Genomic DNA, 24,154 nt, shown 5'->3' with positions numbered 1-24,154 from the left:
ACTGTAAATACACGTTAGAAAACAACATGTGAATTGGGATTCGAGCCTAAAATATTTTTAATTTTTATTCTCACTTCAGTGTTTTAATGGGATTAGTTAAGAGCAGAGTAACGACCATATTATTATAAAAATCAATTATGTTCACTAAGTTTTAAATAATTACCAGTAGGCATGCTAGCGACACAATCCCCCCTAACGACAGAAACTTTAATTCCAGATTTATAATAAAACCGAATTCAAAATGTCGGCATTGTTCGATTCGAAATGGTTGGCATCTCGAATTCGAAACGCCGCGGAGACAATTGGAATTATTGCGGCCAACAAAAAGGGTACAGTTCTCCTAAGTCCATTCAACTGGTGAATGCGACTGTCGCATTTATTGTCACCTGCAATAGAGATTATTATAATGTGTAACAAAGCTACAGTGTGGGCTTTTCGGTGCGATGGATGCGATTCGGCCCGCTATCGAAAAAATCGAAGCAAATCCCCTTGTTTATGAGAACTTTTGAAGCAGGTATTTTAAATGGTTTGTTATTTGAACGCTAATTTTAGAATCTGAGACTATTTTTTGTTCGAAATAGCACGTGATTATTGAAGACGTTTTTTTAAAGATACCTACTATAGAATAAAATCACAGTCATTTATGTTGAAATTGATTGAGTATAAATATTATGTATAAGTAATCAGTTGTAGGCATAGCAATAAACAACTAACATAATGTCGATGTGTAAACATTTATGAGTGTATGGAATAGTAGGACATAAACATATCAAAAAATGGGTTTTATGTTTTATGATCAATTAAATTATATGATCGAGAGGTAGGTAGTGATTAGTCAGTCTTTAGGTAGAAACAAAAAAGGTCCCAAATATTTTGTATGGAAAGTAAATACCCACCTCTGAGAGAAGTAAACTATGGTTAGTTCATATTGAAAACTTAACGGAAGAGATAAATAATTAACGATTCTACGTGCATTAAACACTATTTTTTCGTGATAAGATTTAAGATTCCTTTAAGTATTTTTATTTCTAATAATGTAAGTAAGTACATATTCTTTGTTTTGTGTTCCTTCTATTTTTTACAACGTTTTCCTTAGATCGTATTCTTATTTGTCCGGTACAAATCTTGCAATCGATTTTTAACTAACTTCCCGACTAGCCTGACATTTGAAACTTTTAGAATATATCAGAACACGATGCCAATGCATCTTTAAGTAGAATTGAATTCATTTTCAGTTAATTCTGTTTTGTATGAAAAGTTATTTCAACACCATTATTGGTTGCTAGGGGTCTGGGGTCCTAGCAACTAAATTATTAATATATACGTGCGTTACTATGGAAATCAATATGACATGTCAAGTACAAATTTTTTGATCGTTTAATCTAGTCAAGTGAAGTTTATATGGTTCAACAGAAAATTTAAAAACGTTGTATATAAAAAGTTCTTTTTATCTTGTAATCATTAGTGATAATATTTAAGATTCCTTTAAGTATTTTTATTTCTAATAATGTAAGTACATTGTTATGTGTACAAGTTTCGTGTTCCTTCTAGTTTTAAAATATTTTTTTAGGTTTTTAATGCCCAAAACGCGTCACTAAAAGATATTTTAGTATTGCTCTTTGTTATTAAATACATTAGGTATGCTATCTACAATGTTATAGATAAAGAACGAAAAATGAAATTTCAATATGGTAATATCTCGTTTTCACAAAATTTGAACTTACCGTAGTTCATCTTTGTGTATATAGTTTTATCTTGGGAAAATATAATGTATAATATTAGGTTAAAACCAAATATTGAAAATAGTCAGTGATTCAAAAAGGAGTCACAACGCTTTGTTGATTATCCGAAACGAACATTAAAATCATACACTTTTTCGTTGACGTGCTGTCATGATTATTAAGTTAAAACGCCATATTTGTAAGTGAAAAACAGTGACAACGTATTGTAAATATTACAGATATTCAGAAGTTGAATTTAGTACACTGAAAACGAATGAAAATATTATTTTTGATAGACTCCAAAGGTGAATTGAAATAATATCTTTGAATAATTAAAATACCGTTATATAATGTATAAATTAAAATATTGAAATACTTTGGATCCAAAATTTGTACTCATATTTCATAAAATTTTACACACGGGCACATGGTAGGTATAGTAATAATTTTGCCCACTCTACCAAGCCTGTAGGCAATATTTCACCCCGTTTAGTCGTGCAAGAAAAAAATATTTTTCACCAAAACTATCAGTGACAACATTCAAAAGGTTTATTAATGTCAGACGTAATCTTTGACCATTGAAAGAGGGTCGCTTCTTTTATGCATAGCATTAATATAATGTCCTATCTGGGGATCGGTAAGGTATCTTTTCTTACCTCCGCCATAGATAATAATGTGGAAGTCTTGTTATTAAATCAGGATTAGTCGGGCAACCTGTCAAAGGACTATCGGATTCACGAAGGTGTGTTATTTATAATATGCTTTTATGCAAAAAAGCCACATACTACATTCGAATTAAGGTTTGCAATCCCGGGATTCCGATCGATTTGTTGATTACAAATCACCGGGATTAAAAACGCTCGGAATTAGATTTTAAATATTTTTTATTTAAAATAACCTATTGGCAAGTTGCAAGAAAGAATTTTTCTAAAACTTTAATTCAGTACCGAAGTGTACATATAAAAATTAATAATTATCCTTGTGTGGGTATACATTTATTTTATCATTATTTATGAAAAAAAGCACACCCAATTTTCCAAATTTTACTTAGTTATCTGTTATAAATATATTGCAACCTATATTTTGAGTATGTGAATGTAAATCTTTATATTGTATATTGAAAATAATCTTGCTAAGAAAATTTATATAATTTATATCACACGCTTTGTTATTGTGACCGCATAAAAGCATGATTTTATACAAACAAAAAAAAGTTATACATACATATTCGTACTTTATTTTAAATAGAAAATTTGAGAATATATTATTCTTTATTTAATATATTATGTTACATTCTCAAATCTTTTGAAATATTCGTCGAATAAAAAAATGTTTTACTAAATTATAGGCAAGAGCAAGTACGTTATAATTAAAATTTGAAAAGATCCTGACACCGATTAGTAATTATAAATGTAATTGATACTTTGATTTAAAATTCAAAATACGACTGCCAAAATTAATTTGCGAAGCGCAGCAGAGTGATAAGGGTGAAAAACTATGAGATGGTTATTTTGGTCGAAATTATGGGACGCACGTAGCTTAGTCGGTAAAGCACATTAGCGTGAATCCAGTGGGCGCGGGTTCAAATCCCGCAGTTATCATTTTTCATGTAGTTACATATTGTTCTGATGTGTTTTAAAATTATGTATATACTTAAACATATTTTTAAATAAAAAAAAGATAATTTAGAACGCTAAATTATTAAAGAATAATTTTTTGACCTTCGGAAGAACCTATCAAACTATGTATTAATGGCTAAAATATTCATAAAATATGATGTAGGTAGTTGCTAATAAATGAACATTTTATATAATTTATAAAAAAATATAAATTTATGTTTTAGATTATTTTATAATGAAAGTTATCAGTGAAATGTATTAAATTGCAGTTTTGTTGAAAATACCACGTTTGCCAGCATGGACCTGAGGTGAGGACCTTCACAAAATAGAGGTTATGGTTATAGTAACAGTAATAATATACGTTTTTTACGAGAAACAATTGTCGTCATTTGTCAACCCATTGCGTCCTTGCACTGATAAATACACATTTAAAAAAATATCATGATTTTTCCTGGTTGAGAGGTCGAATCCGCGTGTTACGGCTGCAAAATATATCTACCACACTGTGGATTGCAAAATATAGATGACTGCCTCTTACAGTACAAATGGACAAAAAACGTAATGACATGACGTGTGTACATTTAGCAGATATTATCGATATAATTGACCGGAAGTATTGACACATGTATTACCATCATACTCAATGGCGCGAATTTGAATAAATTACTCTGGATTCAAAGAGACGTATTTGCTGAACAAAGGCTTCGTCAATCTCGAACGAACGGAAAAGTGTATTGCACAATAAAAGAATATTTTGAGAGAAACGTGATTTGTGTACCGAAGTTATCCGGTATTACGTATGTATAACAATTTGGAATATTTTAACTAAAATAAAAACATACAAACCACTTAAGATAATAACTATTAGGTAAAAATACTTATTGGTTATTATACTATACTTTCACTTACATATTATTGTTCCTACAAAGGTTGTATTTTAAAAATACTGGAAAGTATTGTAATAATATACATTTGAGGTTAAGTGAAATTTCAGAAGTTGGGTAAAAGAGAGGCATAAGTACAAAATTATAGTTTTAAGAAATAAAGCGTCGATATATTATAATTATTGACACAAATTCTTGAATCATGGGCTTGAATCCCATATATAGTCAATACGCCAAGTATGTTTATATCAGATCTGTCAGAACAAGATATTAGATTTTAAAGATTTGGTTATCGACTCGGTATCAGTGAAACAAAATAATAATGTTCGATTTACTTAAGTCAAAAGTCGGTATCCCGATTCAAGGGATAGGTTTCGGTTTCATAAAAAAACCTACACACTTATTTACCTATTTACATATAGGTACATACCTAGTTATACATACTTATATTGTGAATATTTTAAAACCTTAACATTTAGTGTGTTCATGTAACTTTTTTCAAAATATCTTTAGGTACCATAACGTTGGAATATATAATAACATAATATTATATCAATACTATCAACCGAAGGTACTTGATGGAATTTGAATTTAAATCCATTAGAATAACAAATTAATTACTATAATTGGTTCCGGCATGATCAAACATAATAGAACAGTGGTGTCTCCGAAACCCCATATTTTGGTTCAGGTTCCTATTCCAAAACGAGTAACGGGCCCTCGTGGTTCCAATATTTGGTTTCGGTTTCCAGCTCTGGTTTGTGCCCAGAAATTGAATCTGATACTTTGATCGAACAGTTAATAACTATTTATCGCTAAAAACTCAAGATATAGGTAAGATGCTCACTGGGTTGTTGAGCCAATTGAAAAATAAGAATAAATATTAATTTGGAGCTGTATTATTTTTAATGTAATGCGGAGCTTATAGAAAATATTATTTCGTGTAATAATAATATGGCTAGCATTTCAAATAATAATCCTGTTATTTATTTTTATAAAATTAGAGCTAAATATTGTTCCGTATGTATACTAAAGAACTTACTCTAATCGTGATTTATAATCCTACGTATTACTTGCATTGTTGTGCTACAAAAAATAAAATTTTATGTAAACGTTTCTAGAATATTTTCTGTGAAATATTTAAATCCACTATGAGAACGAAATTATATTATATTGCCTTTGTTATGTTTTTATAGAATGAAAATGTTTGGTCTTTAATCCCATATTTTTTTTAAGTTTTTCACAGAATTACTTTTCAATTGTAAACGTATAATTTTTTTTAACATAAGTTGTTGACAACAATATATACGATTAAGCAGTTCTATTAATAGTTAATAGATTGAATTTATCGAGAGGTATCTAATGCTTTAATTATAAAATTTAGCACAATGATTGGATAACAACGATATCATTAATAATATGCTCATCACTCATGGTTTCTTAACTCAGTAATGTAATTTATTATATATATTGTCTATACATATAACATATGAAAGTAGATATACGGCCAACATAGTTGACAATAAGAGAATTTTTCATTTATGAAACCTGACAAAAAGTAGAATTTAATATTACACAGATAATTTTAAATTTAGCTACTATAGTCGAGCATTCATCAATAAATTATTAAGAGTTTACATATGTGGTAATTTTGATAACTTGTTTCATTGATATCAAAATGATTGAAAGTTAAATATTATGTCGTCAAAAAAATAGCCTCTGTATGGATTTAGTAGATTTAAATTATTTTACGTAGGTTACTTATATATACCTACGTAGTGATTTGTTCAATCAAATACTTAATAAAAATAAAACTTACGTAATAATAATATTAATCTTGTTTTGAAAAAACAATCAATAAGTTGGCGAAACCTTTTATACGTTTTACTAAATTACACATCCTGAAAAAAGTAAGTAAATATATTTCGCAATATTAAAGCAAATTAATTTTATTGAAATAGGAAAAATGTTTAGGTATAACCATTATTATTTCTGGTATGATATGTGGGTCAATCAATTTTTGCAAAACGAGGAATATTACATATTTAATCGGTTTATTTTATTTAGCTTATTTAAGCTTTTGGGTGTAGGTATATTTCCCCGGTTTAAATGTTTAAAATACGTGCATTGTTAATATTATATACGTACTTACACAAATATGGCTAAACCATATTTTTAATGACAAAAAAGTAATGAATATTACTAGGTTTGACCAAATTTAATACACTTTAGATGTTTAGATGTTTAAATGTTTAGAAAAAAATGAATGCCTTTTTTGTAATGAAAGTTGTAAACTGGCATATTATTGCTCTTTTTCCAAAATAGAGACAGTATAATGAGTCTATTAATTGTATAAATAAATATGTATATTTATTGAAAAGCAAAGTCTTATATCTTCAAAAGCGGTTTAAAAATAGATGACTACTTTTACAATGTTTTGTTTTTTTAGAAATCTCAACAATCCAATTGTTGATTAAATTTTAATTACGTTTTCGGCCTACAAAAAGGTATTGTACGACAAAAGTGCGCATTCACGTTCCATGATAACGCAATAAGGAACAAAAAACCGACGGCTCCCTTATAGCATAGCAGCCGGTATATTTAAAAAATATTCAGAATGCAACCAATTAATATCATTGTTAGTCGCACAAACGATGATTTCGTTATTAAATGATTCGTCAGGGCCGGTCCCTAAATTCCTGAGGCTTTTACAAATTAGCAGATGTTTGGGGGTAGCTTTTTACGTATAAAAAACTTGTTTATCATCATGTTGTCCTGGTAGCGATTCAAAAGATAATAGATAGGCTCTACTGAAGAAGGCGAACAGTGGTGGTAAAAAGAATAAAAACACTGATGACATAATTCTGGTGTGGAGAAAAAAACTACCAGTCATGTTTTGTCTAAAAATCGTTCATTTTTTAGGTAAAAAAAATAATGACAATCAGTCATTATTTACGGGGGTAGATTTCGTGTTCAGGATATTGTTAAAGCTACATGAAAGAGCTTCTGCTTTGAAAATAAATTACTTAATCAAAAATCAATAATTTGGTATTCTATGAAAGTTTACTTACAATGCCATGATTCATGATTTTATTGATTTAAGCTTTATTACATCACAAATGTCAACTACAAAATGTACTTTTAATATAAATTAATATTATTGACCTTATAACTTGAAAGAGTTTTATACTCTATGGATAAGCTACTCGTACCTGTGCTAATATTGTACCCATCCATTTTACCCTCAATCGATAGTATCAATGTAAATATTCATATATAAATTAGATAACTATGTATATATAGTATTGTTTTTGCATTTTTATTTAAACCTTAGTTAATTATAAAAACATAATAGTTTAGTATATTAAAAGAGGCAAAACATGTACATGGAACAATTTTTATTTGATTAAAATATATTTTTATCGATTTGGAAATATATTAAGTTATTAAATTCAGTTTATTTAATACGTTATTGTTATGTACAATACCTAATATCTTTATATTATAATAACAGTATTATTTTTATAATAACAATAAATAGGTAAATTAAAGATGGTATCAAGTATTTAATATTTATAATGTTATTTAATAAAAAGAGAATTATTAATAGAATAAGAATACTACCTCTATTAAACAATAGTAAGTAATTATTATTATATTATATCATAATTATAAAAATGTGTGTTTAGTTTAAAAGTATATTATGATTCCACATGCGAAATAAAAGATGGTTAGTAAATTGTCTGAACTTCGATACCTAATATTAGTGTAATATTTGTGTATGTTTTTTAATAAAACATCTAAATAAACTTTGTAAAATATAGTGCATTATTATTAAAAACGATTTTGGAAGTAAATAGGAGATCATCCCCTTGAAATTAAATTAAACGCTCGCAAAAAATAAATTGGGCTACCGGTTTTTTTGTAATCTATTGCATTATAAACGTCACTTTTGAACGAATAAAAAAAACTATTCGGTACAAAAAACGGGGAATAAAGGTTCAATCAAGACGCTTCACAACCATAAATTATTATTGTTGGGGTTGAGCGATGACGATGACAGTAAATGAGTAATGGGAAGGATCCAAGATAACCGGTAGACGTGAGGTGGAATTCAACAGATTTTAAACTGAAAATTACGTAGTTTAACAGCCCTCCATAATGCAATTTGGGCAAAGGAGATCACAAGTGGAGAGATTAGGAGGGGAACCAGACGTGAAGTGGACGGCTGAGAGAGTTTACAAGAGCACTGCGACGCGCTTCAAAAGGAATATGTTTATCTTGTATGAGGGAAAACATTGCGCGTCTCAGTGGCAGGCGATATTATGATAGCATAATTTACAGGACACGGAGTTTTTTTTTTTTAATTGCGTGACATAATATTGTTAATGGTAAAAATAGTTATACTACTCAAATAATTGATAAGCGAAGATGTCTTTTTAATTCGAATTTGGCTTAAAGTAAAAGAAAAAAAAATGTGGTACTGTTCGGTTATACGGAATACAGCGGAAAACGCATTTTGAAAATAGCCGATTAACTGGATTATTTGTTAGGTTAACCTAACCTAACCCAACATAACCTAACCTAACCTAACCCAAATTAACAAATAATCCAGTTTATCGGAACAGTACCCTATTTTTTTATTATCTTTTATATTTTATTCGAGAATAGGATTTTATTAAAATATGAATAATATTGACCTTTCTTCTAGCATTGGGGAATGAGACGATGGCATTATATGAAATATGGATACATTAGATATCTGGAATACACATTGAATATTATAAATCTATTTTTTTTTTTAATTTTGCGGTTTGATTCAATAAAGAAAAATTATTATGAAAGATAACGTAAATTAGTGGTTGTATACATTTATGCAAACACAATCTACACAAGAATTTTATTTTTTAGTACTTCTCATTTTTTTTTTGAGTTATAATAGCAGTTACATTAATTAACTAATGACATCTAGTGAACATAAGGTGAGTTTAAATTGTAAAGTAAATTAGCATGTTTGCTCTTAAACGGAGCATATGAGCCTACACGGAATGGTAGCTGTATTTATATACGTTTTACGTAAAATTTTGTTGGCCATTCGACAAACTCATCACGTGTTTGCTCTGAATCAAACATACGCTGAAGAAACAAGATGCAAAAGATGAAAAACTTAGACCCATTGCGTTAGAGACGATCGACATAGCTACCAACCAACCCACCATTGGTATTTATGTACTTAATTGAGTTTTATTATTTAGTTTGAAGTAAAAAAAATATGTTTGATCGATTTAATATACCTTTAGTATAAACATTGCATAGTTAAAGACTTCGAATATCAATCAATATTGACATAGCAAAATCAAAGCGTGTATTCATTGTATTCCGTCGCATCTCCCCAGTGGCCGAGGTGTGAACTTGCAAGCCTGCCGGAACGTAATTTGGGCTGCGCTTTAGGGCTCATATTATCCGTAGTCATCATGCAGCGTGACAAACGAATATATTTACGCTATCCCCAAGGAATTGGAGGGGGGTGCAGGGGGTGTGTTTGGATATCCTTTTCTTTCATGCAGATATACATAGATTGATGGACGATCGCCCGCGAGCCAAACCGGCCCGCAGTGTCTACCTGTCACAGGAACGTACTAAGAGATTTATTATTAAATAAAAAAAATCATACTATTCACACTACACAAATTTTTATCATTTTTGCTTTTGCGCTGACAACAATATGCTAACTAATAATATTATATATTATATTTAGGTGTTAATAAGATTTTTTTATGCTAATTTTTTTTCTAAATTAATTCTATAATCACATGTGAAGCTTGGCCGCCTCGGAAAATATCTTAACAGATTTGGTTTTAGAAGAAATATATGCTAGTCACTTGCTTAACTTATTGGGTCATGTTTTGGGTCTAAACACATATGATCGGGTTATGAATTCGAGACCCACGATTCTACTACTCGTACATCGTGGGGTCTATTAAAACTTATGCTGATTTTTGCTTATTTAAAAATAAATATAATAGTATAGATAAATGAAAAACATTTACGCCAAATATACTTTGGCTATGTGGAAACAACAAAATTTGAAGGGTAAGGGGTTATGGTAAATTTAATAGTTTTCAGATAAACATGGAGTTCCAAGAGTGAGTAAATCCAAAAAGTTAATATGATTGCTGTTTGTGGTAGGTACTATTGTGATATTCAGAAAACTGGAAGACATATTTTACATTGAGACAATTTTTTATTAAAATTTGAGATATTAAAATTTTACATTGTTTTTTTTTTGTTGATATTATCGCTTTCTGCAGTAAATAACAATCAAAACTGAATATGTCCCATATATACTTTACTTAAGTTATTAGCGGAATATAATTACATATATTATGACTACCACACGTCTGGTTGACTTTAAAATATAATAGCCAAAAACATAACTTATTATTGGCTTTAAACTTTGAGGTGACTTTTAAATTGGGACATGTCCAACGTTATTGACATTCACAATGATACATGTGAATTTCAATAAATACATCGATACGTTATATTGTAGATCATTTATATTAAATATACCTATATTTTACCTACATCATAGCGCAAAAATCGTATCACAAAAAAGTTCTTTTTTCTTTGAACGATTAATAGTAGACATATCCTGTTTTGATTATTGACTACTATTTTATTACTAATTCTGAATGTACTCGTATTTTCAACTTATACATATTTTTACAATAATCCTTAATTTATGTGTCGTAAAAGTAAATGAAAATTGGACAAGGACTGTGTCATAATTATGCGGTAGAGTACCTATAAACAATTAAAACGTGTAATATTTATTAACTAAGTCAGGTAATACTGAAAAGTCTTTATATTGATAAAATATGATGAGACAATAATTGAAAAAAGTTGTATAAGATTATCCAGAAGGAAAAAGTCCGAATCGAATTATAGCATTATAGTTTATTTACAGTCCACATTGAGAGGTAGTCTTTCAATTTACGCACAGTATTCACGCATACAAACGGATTGATGGCGTTGATTAACAAATAAAAGGAGCAGTCCGGCCCAGTCTCCCCGCTGTCCGATACGTTGAAGCGAACAGATCGTCCGATAGTGACTTGCACTATTCGCACAAATGGGGACCTTTCATATCGTACCGGCCCCTATTGTGAATTTTCACATCCATACACCATTAGCCATACATTGTTGGTGCCGCTTTTTCAACACCTTAGCATTTCTCACACTTCGTTAGTTACAGCAAACATTAAATTAGAATTTTTTTAATAAATGAAGGCGGACTCCGCGCACACGTAGGGTATCAGGGAAAGAGAAAATGCAGGAGTACCCATGCACTTATATTCATTGTGTTTTATGGTTGGATATGCCTATTTGGAAATAGATATCCTATAAATAAAACTGTATGGTGTCACACAAACAATTCCAAATATTATCAATAAATTAATCGCTAGTATAGGAATTCTATTGAAAAATTTAAATATTGTATTTGGCAGGAAAGGTAATCTGAACAAACACACATGGTATTTTTTGTAGGTATACGAGTATATTAGCTGTAGCCAAATAGGAAAAAGAAATAAACAGACGTGTTTTAACTTATATATACCTATATTCATATATAGGTAATATTATTGTCCTCACAAGAGATTTATTATTACTGGTAGAAATTCGTTAAAATTAATTTATCACTTAAAATTCACTACATAATATATATATATATATATATATATATACCTAATTATACGTATTTAAATGAAGTCAAAAATCTGTTCTGTAAATAGCGAAGTAATTAAAGGGCATTGTAAGTTTACACAATGAATATTTAGTCAATATAGTCTTGAAAATGGAAATTTTATGCCAAAACGACTATCGACCCATCCATGTTACGTTATAAATTATAATTGAATGTAGGTGATACCTAATTGAATAATTGGGTAAAAAGGTTTGGGTAAAATTGGAGGTGTTTTGCTGTGGGAGTGTTTTTGAAATGAAAATTTGATTCTTTTTTTAACAAATTTGATTTGTCGAAAACAGGTGCCGCTAGTAATCAAAATGTTACTATACTGTTACCGTATGTCTATCGTTTTTGAACTGTCAAAACCTCTGATGTGACAAATTGGTAAATTTTACTGGAGAGATAAAATACTCTTTTATAACCACATAAATTAAGTCAGTCCGTTTTTGTAACTTTCTGAATAACTTATCTAATCTCTCATTAACAGGTAGTGGATGTTTGTGATTATCGTGTACCTATTTGTAATATCTCGGTTATGATGAGTAGGTACCTACTTATATTGAAGGTATTATTGTTATATTAACTGTTGGACTTTTTATAGGAGGGTTTTATTAATTGAACTGGCGTTTATGTGGTTACCATTATGTTTTATATTTAATTATATTTTATATAAATGATGTACATAATATAAAGAGCATTCGAGATTTTATTAAGATATACGAATATTATATAAACGTACAAGAAATTTAAAACAAAATCATTTTATGAAAATTGTCACATCTGAGGTTTATAATAGCTTAACGACGAAATACTAGTTAAAATGTTTACACGTGTTTTACGTTACTTCCCAACTAATTAATAATTGTTTTAAATATTCTAATATTTTACTAATATATTATAATGTATTAACATATTATTCTTTTTTTGTGTAAACTGAATGTATAATTATTATTGTTTCATAAAATTTATGGAAGTACCAAGGTATATTTTTATGGCGTAATTATTTAAATGTGATAATTTAAAAAAATGGACACAAATCACAACCGGATATTTTATGGTACGATTTAGTGATTGTTACTATTTTTGATTGTAATTATGTCGAAATATCTATGTTCATATTCTGTTGTACGTGAACACTGGATACAATAATAATTAATAGTTAATATTACTACCTACGTCAAAAGATTGATTACATACCAGCAACTTAATTTTAAAGTTACATTACAATCGAATTTCATGTATAATAATTCCAAGAAATCATATTCAAATTAGAAATAGTACTCGCACGCAAGCTTGCCCAGATGTACCCAATTCTAATACATATCTAAATTTATTTATTACACTCCAGCACATAATAAGTTTTCAATTCATGATTGCTTACTATTTATGAGAATAGCCAGTGTGATATGTTTCTCTTCTCTATACGTATAGTATATATGCCATTTTAAAGTCAACAGGCAAGTACATATTATTTTTTGGTAACATAACATTGGATATACCAACATTAATAGTAAAATCTCTTCAAGTTTAAATGGTTGTAGTTTCCGATTTTGAAAGATTATGTAACAGAGAAGTTACGTGAAATTTACAAAATAATAACAAATCGTCTCGAAGATAAAAAAAATATAATCAAACACTACGTTCACCTACAGATAATTATAATCAATAGTGTCCGGCTCGAGCAGGTTTGAAACTATATCTATGGGTAAAAAGTGTTGGTAACATAGTTGGCATGAAGTGCATTCTTAATAAAGATGAAAGTAATTTTCAAAAACGGTCCTCAAATTTGTTTTAAATGCAGGGTGTTTAATAAATGTGTGATTCCAGTGCTCACGTATGTATGTAAAGTTTGGTATTAAGAGTCCAATGAAATTCATAAACTAAGATTTTTGATATGTACATGATAATATGGAGAGGCATATGTTAGGCATCACGTGTAAAGACAAAAAATATCGAATGAATAATGGAGGAAACAAGCGTATGATAAAAGCGTAATTAAGTATGCCAAAACCCTTAATCGGAAAAGGACTGAACATATAGCTAGCTGATAGAATGGTCACTGGACGAATGCAATAATCTTGTGGTAGGTACTAGGTATTGGAGGATATAATATGACTGAAAAAGTTATCTAAGATTTTCTAGAATTACGTGGTAGCGAAGTACATGAATCGAAAACGGTAGAAAGAGCTTCATCTAGAAGTGGATCAACAAATTGACGAAGTGTAACAAAAGTATGTATTTGGTACTTATAAGCTAACAAAAATATATAAGAGAAGTAAAATAAACCTTCATTTAGTAATATTAATTAAGGCTGGTAAAAAAAGCTATCACATCTGCTAGTGATAGGGTTTTTTTTCGACCATGTCCGATCCTAACCGATCTCCACAGAGTAAAGTTTTGTGCTAACAGATTTTGTTTTTTACGAGAAATGGATATCAGCTACTTGTACAACCTATTAGGTCCAAGCCCTGACTCTCACACAAATTGAAAAACAATATGACGTGTACTTGCCAGACCCAGAATTCGAACCTAAGACCTACGGCGTGATAGTCCAACGCTTAAGCCGCGCGGCCACCGTGGGTCGTATGTTAGTAGGTTATAATAATATAATCATTGGTAATAAACTTTCAGTGTGTAATAAAAAATAATAAAGAAAAACATTATTTACCTGTGCGGGTGCAGTTAAGGCTGCTGACATGGCATTCTGTTGTGCTGCGGCGGCTGCTGCTGCCATCGAAGCGGCGCTAAGAGATCCATATGCAGCTGGTCCATAATACGAAGACATGCTCTGGCTCATCTGCGACGCCGCCATGCCTAAGGAATATTCAAAAGAAACTTCAACGAGGTTTACGATGGTCGCGAATCTAGGCTTACTTGGATAACAAAAAAGGTCAAATAAAAAAGGTATTATACAGTGGCGAAAGGTGTTTATTGAAGATAAGTAGGCTGTGATAGGTACATGAAAGAAAGTCCTAGGACAACCATATTTACAAGATTAAATATATATAATAATAGATAATATAATATTATCGAACCAAAATATTATAGTATATTTTTTAAGATATTTCACGAAAAAAAGAACAAATTGATATAAAATAATAATGCCCAACAGCGATTCAAACTCGGGTTAGAAAATTCGGTACTGTTTGGTTATACGGAATACAGCGGAAAACGCATTTTGAAAATAGCCGATAAACTGGGTTATTTGTTAGTTTGGGTTAGTTTATGTTAGATTAGGTTGGGTTAGGTTAGGTAAGGTTAGGTTAACCTAACAAATAATCCAGTTTATCGGCTATTTTCAAAATGCGTTTTCCGCTGTATTCCGTATAACCGAACAGTACCGAAAATTCTACTACCTCAGTAATGTTGATATACCTATTGTAAATATTATGACAGGCTTTCATACAATACATAGCCTTATCGTTTGTATGTGTTGTATGCGTGAAATTAGTTGAATACTTTAACTATTAGATTGTGTTATATGAAGATCGTTCCGTATTAGTGGAATTTCTACGTGCCATCTGGTTGACCATGTTGACAATCAATTTGTAATACATACCTACAACAGTCAGATGTCGTTGGCAAAATATATTTTTTTGAGAATGTAAAATAATGAAGGTATTATTTAAATATATATTAAGGCAATTAAAAAATATTTTTATTAATACTGTAGGCTTTAAATAATCGCCTAGTATGGAGTCTTCGCCATTAGTATTATGCTTGATTACGTCTAACCAATGATACACTAAGTATTTTTTAAGTTAATTTGCGATTAATCGAAGATTGCGTTGAAAAAACAGTATAAATGTATATTGTGCATGTTATTTCACTGTAAAAAATAAAACTTTTCTTTGATATTAGATATTAATCATGATAGTATAAGTTTTTTTATGTTCCTACCTACTAACAACTAAATAGAAAAAAGCTCTTAGCATCTCTGTAATACAATTGGAATGCTCTATTTTTTTATAGAGGAAAACACTGCAGTTGAATATCTTGCATTTGTTACAATTTACAATGCAAAGAGCTTTGAAAGGTTAGTGATAATATTTTCTTTTAATTTCCTGTGGATAAACAAATCCAGCGAGGGCTTCTTGGCTTTTCGTATTCTATCTCACCTACTCCTGTCACTTGTCTCCTGGCTGTCTCCTTCACACATGCTCCTGTCAAAAACTGACAACGGGGATTGTGAATATGAAACCCCAGTACATTGCATCTATTATTTGGCCATACAAATATAATAACTTTTATGGTATTATTTATCCGACTAGTTATAAGTAAAATGAATGTGCCATATTGTTTGTGGTATCTTACAATACAAAAACATCGTTTAGATATTATAAGAACCCAATACTGATCACTGCCAATACTTTGTGAAACAATATTAATTATGTTTGATATCCAATTGAAGAGAATGTACAAAGTTCTATAGTCTATAGTTATAAGTTTGTAATACAGTTACTTACTTATTTCTCATAATATTGATTTTTTAATAATATTAGTTTTACATAGTTTATAATAATATAACTCTACGCTGAGTTACCGGTGAATTAAAAATATAACTAGTAATGTCAAAAAAGCTATAATATTTTTGTATTCATATTTTTTTTTATTAATTTACGTTGGATAGGAAGTCAGTATTATTGCATGAGATTAAAATGTAATTATTAATAATCGAACAATTTAATAATATAGAATAACCCAGATGAGCATATTTTCAAACCATTTTGAACTGATGGCAAATTATTTAAAATAAGGCGTCAGGCTTATAATGCCGTGGGTTCTGGGTTTGCATCCCGAATCTGGCAAAATTCACTTGTTGTTTTCTAAGAATTTTAGAACCCAGACTAGGTTGAATAAGTTAACATCCAATTGTTGTAACAAATCTGTGTTTAAAAATACAACCTCCATTCTGTGGAGGATCAAAGATGGTAAAATATATATATAAATATTGGTACTTATATATATAAAACTTGTTGATTGATATAATAATTTAAAGTGCATACTACTTGTATCATAAAACGTATACATATTATATGTGTTTTATAAATAATATTTATGAATAAGTGTGCGAAAAGCTTTATATCAAAGATTAAAAGGAACTAGATTAATTTTAAGTACATACCTAATAATATTATTATTTTTGTTTAGCTTTAAAAATCGTGGGTTATGTTTGTTATACGTATAAATTCGATACGGTTGTCAATCGCCATTGTATGGTTGGTGGTACGTTGGTACAATGTTTTTAAATATGGAACCCCGATTCCACGACTGTACCCATCACCATGCCGCCATTGCTCATTGTAAACGCGAGCATAAACAAAATACAAACCCTCATTTTATTATAAGTGCAATGGGATCCTATTCTAGATAAATAAATGTCATTTACATTCACAAATAACGCGTCCTTTGTGTTGGGAGAACGGAACTGTCGGAGGCTGCTTGAATGCCGTCAATGTATACGCGCTCGAAATGGAAAATTTTCCGAACCGGAAAGCAGTTTTTTCAATAAAACATTTAAGGAATATGTAGTGTTGCTACTTCATAACTTTTCACTCCTGGCTCTAGGATGAAAATGATGTAATATATTCTAAAAATATTTTTTGACATGTACTTATTATCTATTTATTTATTTGTCACTACATGTATTAATACAAGAGAATATCATTTGATCTAATTTTATGAGAGCTAATCAGACAGAGAGGCGAATTAGTGTAGTAAAAAGTGGGAAAAGTTATAAAACGTATATGTATGTACTCTACCTAATATATATTGTATATACCTCACATATATCACTCGTAGTTACATTATAAAGCAATATAATACGATCTAATCAACGAAGCTATTTATTTCGTTACATGTGCGAAAAGAATTAACGCATTACATCAATGAAGACATTTTTACACACATACCAAAATGACGTTATAGTGGTAATATATGAAACGAAATATTCTCCGTCTCTTTCAAATATCTAAGCATATAATATCACAGATCTAAATATATATTGTTTCGTATAAATAGATATCATCAGAAGGTACAATGGCTTCTACATTGCAATATGTTATATTATGTAACAAAATTTATAACAAATTTAGGCACAATAATATTTTTTTAACCATGCCCGATCTTAATAACATCATATGGGTCAACACAGAGTGAAGGTTTGTATTAACAGATTTTTGTTTTCACGAGTAATAGATATTAGCCACTTGCTCAACTTATTATGTCTATAATCTGACTTAAACACAAACTGATAAAAAAATATGTGTATTTGCCAGACGCAGAGTTGCAAGCCTGGGACCCACGACGTTATACGCCGACGCTTAAGCCGCTCGGCTATCGTGGTACATTATTATGACTCCGGTAATAAAATAATGATGAAATCACAAAGACGCGCATTATACGTGGCTTGAATTCATCTAGCATTATATTCCGGATGCCACCAAAGAGTGCGACATTCCGCATCCTAATGGAACAGACTCACAATTGATATACGCGATGTGGCTTTTACAGGGTGTAAAACGTGGTAATGGACCACGGAAAGTGGCGCAATCTTGTGCTTGCTCTACGTATTTATAATACTGGAACGTAATGGTTACATGTAAGTTGTACGTATGCAATTCATCGTGGGACACTTATTCGTGCACCGCAGTACGTGAAACATAAGTTTGTATAACATTTTATCAAGTGACGATTCGTTGAACATTTCACCGTGGAATACATTTGTACGTATCTTACAAAATGCGGCGATAGTTTTCAAATAGTACTGTTCCAATTAGATTAACCCTAACCTAACCTAACCTAGTAAAGACATCTCCACATGTTGTAGGATACGTACAAATATACTCCACGGTGAAATGTTCAACGAAGAACTCGTAATTTGATTAAATGTTATACGAACTCATATTTTACGTACTGCGGCGCACAAATAAGTGTCCTACGGTGAACTGTTTATGTATAAATTTCTGGATATGGAACGTAACGGGGTGCAGGAAGTAAATAATTATGACCGTGACTGAAAATACATTCATAATAATACCAAAATCAATGTAATAGGTACCAAAGAAAATTACTCGTCCTGTAACAGTGTTGTATTCAATAATAATCATACAATTAAAGAATAATAAAATATATAATAATGTATGTCTGACTTACTTATTGAATAATGCTATAGACAATTATTAGTGAAGAATCATAAATATAATGTTCGATCAACAAAAATAATAAATAAGGTGGATTATGTTAAAGCCATACTTCAGCTGGAGCACGGTCTAAAACGATCGTGACTACGCGACACGAAGATTGTGCAAATGACGCGTGCAGAACAAAACATAATTTATCATAAAAAAGTTAATATACGTCCATTTAATGTTATGTTTATCGTTCTATTACTAATAATAATAATAGATTCATTGACATGTTTTCTTTTTCAAGGAAATGGGTAACGTTTTTTAGTCATCTTTACACGATTTAAGAATTAATTCCTCCGTCGCCATCACAAAACAAATTGACGTGTTCACAGCTCGACTGCAGCTCTCCGATTACCAGCCAGTCCGAAATTTCGTTGCACCTATAGTTGAAAATTATTTGCCGTTTCACTGAAGTACCGTCTCAAAGTTAATTTGCAAGAGAAAAAAGAGAAATATCTTCTTAAAAACAAAATTTTACACTGTATGTATTCGGAGATTGTGTGTTCCGCTTTGGTGTAATCTCGCGTACGATTCGAGCCCTGGCCTTCAGTAGTAGCCATTGTCGCGCGAGGTACAATAGATCTCTCAAGATGCGATTTCGTGGTGATGATGACACTTACTCGTGATTAGCGTGAGTAACGCAATTTTCATATGGTCACTTGGCAAGTTTTGTACACCTGTTGAGTGGAACTAGATAGGTATCTGACTAATAAAAAAATGAGAACGAGAGAGCACAAGTGTACTAAAGACAAGCCTATTATTATCAGATAATATCTCAAAGGAAAAAAAATCTTTACTCATTGAATTATGAGTGCATTTACTATCTTAAAATTTGTTTATGAATTAAAATTTTAAATCTAACTAAACGAATAATAAGTCATTGATAATCCACCATCGTTGTAGAATATATTTATTTTTGCTCGTTGTGTGTATGCTGTAGAATTGTAGATATATTATTATGTACTTATAAAGATAAAAGATCGCATAATTTCAAGTTGGAAACGATCCTCAGCCATGAGAAAATGACTAAGAAGATAAATATATGGTTTTTAATTCACGTTACAGATAAAATGTGAAAATAATCTTAGGTAATAAAAATAAAAAAAGTTTTGCAACAGGGAACATCAGGGAAATAATGGGAACTGAAATACCTAACGGGTGTCGAGTAACAGGCAAACGATCTAGAGTGTGGAAGAATATGGGATAAACTTAAACACGTGTCAATACTTCGTTTGTCCTTCATTCTGACAACTGCTCTTTTTCTATTGGAAGGTTGCAACACACACTATTGCACGTCTATAATGTGTGGTTCATTTTCGTAGGACACTTACACATTCAAAACCCTGCGTCAAAATGTAGTGTATGTATATTATAGCCTATCGGAATTCTATTTATTAATCTGTTCTGTGCATTCAAAGAATAATTGACAACATACATGCGTGTGCAATAAAGAATATTACATACTCAAATTTTGTGAATTATTTGTTGTATAAAAAATAGTTTATTAAATGTGTAGCTAGATTTCAAAATCAGCCAAGTCCATAATAGATGAATAGGAGAAAAACAGCTTTTTGTTTTCTCAAATACACAGTCACAAGGGTGAAAGTTTATATTATTTCGAGTATAGAATATTTAAAATTAATAAATTCCACATTTTGATAATGCAGAAATGTTAGAAAGCAGTAGTTCTTCAGCAATTCATAAAAAAGTCAAAAATACCTAAAGGTGGACTTATGTTATTTTGAAATGTAGCGACACAAATTATTATCAAGTACTGGTAAGTAAGTACGTTAAGAATAAATTTTTGAAAGATCCTGAAGTCGGCTAGAACCCAAGGAAAGTACCAATTAGTGGTACCTTGATTCAAATCATAAAAGCTGATTGCCAATATTAACACAATTTGATAAGAAATTCAGTTGTATATACTTACTACTAGTTCATTTATTTGAAATTAAATAGTACACAGGTGGCTCAATTGGTAAATCCGAAATTCGACGGATGCGCGTTCGACATAATTATGAATTAGCGTAAACTTGTTGAAAAATCATTTCGATGAAAAATTTTGTATAAGAATAACCAACCCTCGACCCAAATATCAACCTAATTTTATTATACAGATTACGAGACATTCATTACTTGAAAAATGTTTATCCCGAGTTGCAACTGCATTCTAAGAATGTGACATTCATTTTATTTTAATATAAGTGTTCTGTAGGTGTGCTTGTTTAATTTACATTGACAATAAGCTGACACAGAATACATTACTATGAAAAATACGCAATTTATAAAAAGATGCCTATCCTGAATGAGGATATTGTATGGAGTAAGTTTGTATGAATTTTTCAATTGGGTGTATAAAATGCGAAAATTGTGTGAAATGATTACGTTCATAACTATAAGATATTATAATTTTAAATGTAAAATATTAGCAAGAACTTGTGGAATACGGCATGGAAAGATGTATGTTGGGTATAATACGGAAAGCCCGCAAAATAAACGAATGAGGTACACAAAAGTACAAGATATGATAAGAAGTATATCGGTGAATGGATAAACGTTCAGGAAATGCAGTCAAACAGTGGTACTCAATGTGAATGAAATGAGGGGGCTGTACTAAAAAAAGCCCGCTGGTTCAACAAACTCACCAAGATTGGCGCGCGTAAGGGTACAGCGAAGAGTGACCGAGAAAAGTGGAAGGAGGCATTCATCCAACAGTAGATCGATCTGTCTGATGATGATAATTTTATGTACCTCGTTCTTTCAGTATTGGGAAGATAGATAAATGATTAAGAGGTGCTTTACGTGGCTTGAATACGCGTTTTGGATGCAGTCAACGCGACATTCTGCATACATACTATGGCACTGGTATGGACTATGCCTTACCTGTAGCAGTGAAGAGAGCGATCTACATTATACAGGTCTCACATGGCGGAAGGCGCAGGACGTGGAGATGGACCGAATGTAGGGACGTGTGTTGTACTCCAATGCTAGAGCAGATGGTGAAGATAGATGTTTTATTTTTATTTTTTACTCTTCCGTGACAAGTAAGGCATGATTTAAAGATAACATAATGAGACGTTGGAATTCAGAAACGTTTAAAAAAGTTTCTTATTAATAAATACGTTAGAAAAATAAAATAATGTTTTTATAGCAATAATTAAGCATCCATTTTATGGTCAACAGTGGAAATTGAAATCAGACATAATATTGTTACATTACAACTTTACTATTACTAATGGTACTTGATGTTATTTGAATTTGAATTCAAATTAATTTTAAGTTTGTATCTTTTGGACTGTTTGGAATTGTTTTATATAAATTAAGTACCTACCTACATGCGCGCAATGGCCGAGTGTATGTACCTAATAGGTTGAGCATGTGGCTAATATCCATTTAACGTAAAGCTTGTATGTGGTGCCCAAAGTTGCCAAAAGGTGAAACCTGATTCAAATAAAAAAGTACAAAATTAAAATATAAATACGTATGTCAATAGCCTGCATTGTTTATACAAACAACGAATGATGATATTTTATGTATTGCGAGCATTAGTTTAAATAATTACAAGATAAAAAGAACTTTTTATATACAACGTTTTTAAATTTTCTGTTGAATCATATAAACTTGACTTGACTAGCTTAAACGATTAAAAAAAATGTACTTGATAGAAATAATACTGAAATGTCATTTTTCATATTGATTTCCATAGTAACGCACGTATATATTAATAATTTAGTTGCTAGGACCCCAGACCCCTAGAACCAATAATAGTGGATTGGATTACGTATTTCTTCAGAAATAACTTTTCATACAAAACAGAATTAACTAAAAATGAATTCAATTCTACTTAAAGACGGCTAAAAGTATTAAAAAAATGCCTTGGCATTGTGTTCTGATATATTCTAAAAGTTTCAAATGTCTAGCTAGTCGGGAAATTAGTTAAAAAACGATTGCAAGATTTGTACCGGACAAATAAGAATACGACCTAAGAAAAACGTTGTAATAAAATAGAACGCTTTGTACCGCGAATTGCCTGGTTATACCCTACGCTGGTAAATTAAATGTCAACAGATAAATAAAGCTATTCATGATATATAATTATATATAATAATATGTACGTATGTTTACTATAACGCCTCTAAGTTATTGTGTAGCTGCGTGCCATTTGACCTCTAGTTGTAGCAAATTAACGGTTAAATATTTAACCTATCACCCGTAACCATTCATTTAACTTAACCGGTTCGATACAATAAAACTAATTGGAGAAGCGGATATTTTCGGAATTCTTTAAGTGGACTTTTATTAATACCCGAACACTACCGAATCGAATCCATCTTGTTTTACAATTAAGTGTTAAGTGTGTCGCAAGTAATGCCTAAATATTTCACAACCCAGCGCTAAAGAGTTATACAATAAATGTTTCATTATTTATATATTTACGTCACTTGGACTTGGCATTTATTTATTGTAAATACTGAATCTAATAAAAGTGACTTAACTTGACTGAGCTTGAAAATTCCGCTTCGTCTTGCTATTTTGTAGATAACCGTTTAATTATAAAAATAGAGAATGGCTGCATGTGTACATTATTTATGCGACTTATGATGCCAAGAATTTAATACTGGAAGACATTCTCTCGTCGTTCTCTTCCCAATGACACTACAACCTAAAACGAGGGATGGAAGCCAGGTATGTAGTTCACTTCCGTGTCCGGAAAATCGTACATATTATGTAGTTATGCGTATCACAGTTCACCGTGAGCAGTTGTATCGGAAAGTGATGGCCGTATAACATTGAGATGTCTGAATACAACACTAAATAAAAACCACTGGAATACAAGGAAATGACAGAAGAAAATAAATAGGCAAGTGATTTAGAAACATATTCATGGTGTATATATTTATACACAATTTTGGTAGATGGTCATAAGTATCAAGTCGTAGAATATACGTTTTATAACTTTTAACTTTTTACTACATGTTACGCCTCTTTG

At 30.6% G+C, this 24,154-nt stretch overlaps 1 protein-coding gene across 2 annotated transcripts in view; it reads right to left on the bottom strand.

Moving 5' to 3' along the window:
• LOC147066362 (uncharacterized) overlaps positions 1-24,154 on the bottom strand; it is a 126,641-nt gene that overhangs the window by 5,642 nt on the left and 96,845 nt on the right. The window contains exon 4 of one of the 2 annotated variants that reach the window (XM_085955499.1): positions 14,643-14,809. In XM_085955499.1, coding sequence (XP_085811625.1) covers positions 14,643-14,809 — 167 coding nt within the window. The remainder of the gene's footprint in view (positions 1-14,642; positions 14,810-24,154) is intronic. The other variant, XM_085955500.1, reaches the window with a different exon arrangement.

Source organism: Rhyacophila brunnea, unplaced genomic scaffold (assembly GCF_057557595.1).
Source record: "Rhyacophila brunnea isolate RB1 unplaced genomic scaffold, BYU_Rbru_1.0 scaffold_5, whole genome shotgun sequence".
Classification (NCBI taxonomy): Eukaryota; Metazoa; Arthropoda; class Insecta; order Trichoptera; family Rhyacophilidae; genus Rhyacophila; species Rhyacophila brunnea.
The sequence above is the reverse complement of the archived record's forward strand: the minus strand, read 5'-3'. Positions and strand labels throughout refer to the sequence as shown.